This window comes from Lycium ferocissimum, unplaced genomic scaffold (assembly GCF_029784015.1).
Source record: "Lycium ferocissimum isolate CSIRO_LF1 unplaced genomic scaffold, AGI_CSIRO_Lferr_CH_V1 ctg285, whole genome shotgun sequence".
Lineage (NCBI taxonomy): Eukaryota > Viridiplantae > Streptophyta > Magnoliopsida > Solanales > Solanaceae > Lycium > Lycium ferocissimum.
The window spans coordinates 326444-331745 of NW_026724299.1; the positions used below are offsets into that span (position 1 = coordinate 326444).

The following is a 5302-nucleotide window of genomic DNA, read 5'->3' on the forward strand; positions in this document are numbered from 1 at the left end:
ATTCTGACTTCAAACCACGAATGATAATTCTTCTAATTCGTGCTTAGAAATAGCCTTGTTTGGATTTAATAGAGATATTTCAGAACATAAGTTTTTAATCTTCAAGAAGTACTCAGCAATAGAAAGATTACCTTGAATGGTGTTGGCCAATTCATTCTCCAAAATCTGTAGCCGAGCTTCATCCTTCTTGTTGAACAAACGATCAAGGGTCCTCCATATTTCATGAGCTGATTTACACCTTATAATATGATCAAATAAGTTGGAGAGATGGACCTCTTCAGGATGAACTCCGCCTTGGCATTAATCTGCTCTCCACTTCTTACGTGCGTCATTATTTTTCGGTGCATCGGCAGGAGGATTTGTGTAACTACCATTAACAACATCCCACAAATCCTCTCCAACAAGGTAGGACTCCATATATGTCTTCCATACCTTGTAGTTGGACCGATCAATAATTCCATCCCGGTCCATTAACACGACCACACACATCCATTTAGAAAAGAAACAATTGAATCGACCACTAACCCGATCTTGAAAATATATCCGGAAGCCAACGTATATGGCTATGGCTCGATACCATGTAGAGAAATATAGCGAGAAGAAAAGTAAATCGGAGAAACCTTCGCTAGCCCAAGATCGTTACTAAGATTGGAAGATTCAACTAAAGAAGAGGAAGCTTTGGAAAGGAGAAAGAAAATTTTAGATAGGAGAACTTGGTTATGGAAGAAAGGCTTTCTTGAATTACTTGAATGACTTGGTTACAAATGATCAAGTCCACTCCTATTTATACTTGCCTAAGGATGGTTCTAGACATTCTTCTAGATACATCTATAAGAAAAATCTAGCAAACCTTATCTTCTTGCAATACTCTAGACTATCTAGAAATCTCTTCAAGATATTTATCCAAGATACTATACTAGGCTATTCTAGAATCATTACTAAATATCTAGGATTTTTTGTAGTTCCAAAAATCTACTTTATAATTTCGCAACCCGATCATAGGCTGAGCTTAGAATTTGATGTGAAATTGATGTAGCCTATTTGCCTGTGCTGTCTCCTGCTCGAATTGATTGTCTTTTCCTTATTTTGGGAGATAAAAAATAGTCGGAGAAGAATATAAACTGAAGAGAAAAGTATGTAGACATTCCGCTTACTCTTGTGGAGGGAGTACAGTGCTACAACCAAGACACAGATTTATTGTCTGGCTTGCAGCACAGGAAAGATTACTCACTAAAGACAGGCTATTGAGAATGAACATACAAGTAGATGACCCTGTCTGCAGTTTATGTGCTGATCAGATTCTGGAAACACACACACACTTATTCTCAGAGTGCGCATGGACAAAGAGGATACTGCAAGCCATAATGCAATGGGCAGGAGTGCAATTACCAATGGGGGGGTTAACCAAGTGCTCCAAAGAATAAGAAGGAGCCACTGGAAGCAGTTCTACAAAGAAGTCGTAGCAGCATTATGGGGTGCGGTTATATATCAGGTCTGGCAAGCAAGAAACAAAAAGATTTTCAGAGGCAGTCCCATTGACACAGATATAGTGCTCACACAAATAAAGCAGGACTTTATAGTAAGAATAGATACGGTCAAACACTCTAGGAAGGCAGTTAGATGTCATTCCCTTATTCAACAGTTCTTTATGTAAGTAGATACTATACTGGAGGCCTAATTCCTGGTAGGAGGATAAGGTGCTCTTTAGGTGTAATACTTGTTTGTCAATGGTAATATTTACATTTGTTACCAAAAAAAAAAAAAAAAAGTAGCTGAAAACTTAAAAAGATGAAGACTTGAAAAGTCGTTTACAATTCCATATCTGAATACTCAAATTCCATGCATCTTAATCATGACCATCAGTATGTTTCTTCAAAACAAAAAGAAAAAGATAAATAAGAAACAAAATGGGATTAGAGAACTACAAGACTAAAATTGGAACCAGAAGACTTTTACCTAAATTAGTTAGGAATCTTACCAGCAAAATCAACAAAGACAATCCAGCCTTTTCTTTTTTTTTTTTTTTGCTCCAAGTTCTTCTCTTCTAGCCACATAGATATCAATCTTTTCGTCGGTTCACATTTTATAGTACCAATTTATTAAGTCATTTCATGATCAGAACTAACTTTTACGATACCCAAGCAACCGTTTCACAGTTTTTAAATCAAAAAAATTTATTAAAGGAAGGATAAACCAAACGTTTTTGATGATGAAGGCAGGGGTGTTTCACCGCCTGTGAATGATTTGAAAATGAAGTTAGGAAATTTCATTGGGATCCTATTAAATGTCAACTTATGGCTAAAGTGAATGTATGTTGGGTAAACTTTTGGTGATTCAATTGATCAGTTAAGAAAATTATCTGTTACTAAAGTAAATTGCTAATTGATTATTTTATCTGCTGAATAAAATTATCAAATTGGCAAGTAAATATTTATTACTGCTAAGCTTATACATTTAATAAACATAACAAGTAAAAGAAAAAGTAAAATCTAAAATAAAAATGTTGGAACCTTTCAGATGGCCACATAAAATATTACTACTATTTATTATTTAATTAGCTGTTTTATTACATTTTGATTTATAATAGGGGTAAAATTGTAATCTAACTTTAAAGGTGTAAGCTTTTCATTTTTAGTCTAATATGATGATTAAGCATTTTCATCTAAATATATGTGCGCTTCAAACATGAGCTTTTTTCAATATTTGAGTCGAAAATGTCTAATAAGATCACTTTATTATGTGTTCAGGTACTCAATCGAAACAGGTTGTAGTACGAGTGTCTAAATAAAATTTAATAGCAAGTATAAGGTATTGTGATGTATTCAACCTAACTAAAAAGTCATTCAACTTTTCTGAAATATCATAAGAAGTCATTTTAATGAAAAAAATGAGACATTTATTTTTGTGATACTTAGGCAAAGTCAGATGGCTTCTTCATTACAAAAATAGTTTAGTGACTTATTGCAATATTCCGGCAAAGTTGTGCAACAAAATAAAAATTACATGACCATTTATAAATTAACTAGATGTTTAAGTGGTATAAGTGTAATGTACATATACATATTAAAATCAGGTTTTAGGATATCACAGCAATCACATGGTAAATAACAAATTCAAAAACTCGGAAAACACATTAATCAAAGTAGAATAAATCAAAATGTGAAACATTTAAACACCAGTTCCTACTAAACTATTACAATCCAGGAGTTTCAGACTCTACTAGCTGACCGCTCAATTATCTTATTGAAATCAATGTGAACACAAATTACACAACAAAATGACATATGATAGTTAAATCACCCTCCATTCGACCGAAAAAAAGCGCAAACTAATTTAATCCTCAAGACATTATCACGACGAACATTGCAAATGCAGCAACAATTAAAGCAACAAAATTTTCATTAGGAGAAATCCAAGAAGCAGATGAAGGAGCAGGGCCACTTGGTGAAGGAGCAGGGGATCCAGATTCAGCTTCCAAAACATTGATAGCAAGTTTCACTCCCTTTACACAATGTTGGCCTATTCCACAAATGTACCATTTTTTCCCTGGTGATGTAAGGTTGATCACATCATTTCCAGAAGTTAAGGGTGTAACATCACTACTTGGTTTGCAGTTTTGGAAGGCTTGTTGATCTGCTTTAATCACATTGTGAACATCTTTCTTGTACTTGAATACTGCAACACACGTAATATTGGTTCAATCAATACCCCAAAAGTTGAAGTGTTGTTACAGGTTACTATAATCTGATGACGTAAAATAACTTTACATTATCAGTGTACAAAAGTCAAACTCTTTGTCTTTTTAGTTTTTGGTACATAATTAATTGACCATACTAGGAACTGTATTTAGTAGCTAGCTACCTAGCCCGGCATTTAGTAGGGATCTAGTAGCTCAGTTGGTTGGTTATCTGAACTCTCACCTTATTGGCGAGGGTTCGAATCCCACATTGTAATCCCCTTCCCCTACCCCCTATATAATAAAAACAATTTTTTTTAAACAAAAAAAAAAAACTAGCCCGGCATCTTCATTTAGATACTTGTTCCACATTAATGATACTTCACACTCCTGTATTATCTACTGTTAATGGAAGTTAATATTGTAACACAATCACACGTCTGATGTTTTAATACAACCAGCTAAAATACGGAAGACATAACTAAGTAAACAAAAGGTGAAAAGAAGTGATTTTTTTAAAAAAAAAATCCTCAACCAAGAGCTTATTGGTGAATCCCCATTCGTCTATTCTTTTTTCTAGTCATTCATTTTTAAAAGGTCAAAAAGGTGAAAAAAATGCTCACTGGAAGTTATATTTTCCGGTTGTTAGGACTATTTGTTTACCAAGGTGATGATATTGTGACTTTTAAGTGAAACAAAGTTGTTTGCCTTTGGTGAAAGAAAAAAAACACAATATAGTTATGTAACCATTTGTGAATTTACCCCCATAGTTCAATATGGTATCAAGTCAGACAAAGATCTTAATATTACAATCTAACCACAACTGATCAATAGCGTTACGACCTTAGCACATGAAAAAATGAATCAGGTCCGCTATGAAGGAGACATATTGAAAATATATTTAGTTTTAGGCTTTTAGATGAGGTGTTCCCACAATTTTAATATTGATTTTATTACCACCAAATAGGAATGACCGTGACCAAATACTATGAATGAAGAAAAGGTAAAAATGGACAGATTATGAGAGGAGGCTAAATAATTAATAACATACTGAGCTTATCTCCAACATGGAATTCTTTGGTGGCAGCCCATTTTGTGTAGTTAAAGTCGAGCTTCCAACCTTGATCATCTCCAACCCAATGCTCAGTTGCCATTGCTGGACCAGCAACCATTACCACAACAACAGCAAGTGCAATCAAGAAATTAGTTGTCGATGCCATTGACAATTTGTTTGAAAGTAGCTAGTTGAATATTTGGGAAGCTATAGCATATAGATGATTTGAATGTCTTGTTTATCTAGGGACCTATTTATAGGTTATTAAGTGTCCAAAATTAGGAAGGCCAGCCGGCTAATAGCGGCATTATTATTATTATATTTATACATAAATCTTCAGAATTTGGCTATCTCTATGACTTTGCCTAAAGATTAACACCATCTAAACAAAACATAATACATGGAATTTAATGTTGCTATTGGAATTGTAGAAAACGTCTACAATGACTTGATTTTATGCCAATTTTATTCTTGCCGAATGCCACAGAGGGTTTTCACAATGCTAATGAGATAATAATCTAATCTTTAAGTTAAGAAGCCATATACGCCCCTCCACGTGGAGAAATTTTATA

General features: G+C 34.0%; 1 protein-coding gene across 1 annotated transcript; it reads right to left on the reverse strand.

Moving 5' to 3' along the window:
* Positions 1-2006: 2006 nt before the first annotated feature.
* LOC132043806 (mavicyanin-like) lies at positions 2007-4896 on the reverse strand. The gene is made up of 2 exons (XM_059434269.1): positions 4728-4896; positions 2007-3675 (listed from the first exon to the last, which is right to left on the reverse strand). Exons 1-2 carry the CDS (start codon positions 4894-4896, stop codon positions 3341-3343), a joined length of 504 nt encoding a protein of 167 aa, XP_059290252.1. The 3' UTR covers positions 2007-3340.
* Between the last annotated feature and the right edge of the window lie 406 nt (positions 4897-5302).

Coding starts and splice junctions, on each gene's coding strand:
- LOC132043806 (XM_059434269.1), bottom strand. CDS start 4,896: ATGGCATCGACAACTAATTTCTTGATTGCACTTGCTGTTGTTGTGGTA. Junction 3,676..4,727: donor CCATGTTGGAGATAAGCTCA/GTATGTTATTAA, acceptor CGTGTGTTGCAG/TATTCAAGTACAAGAAAGAT.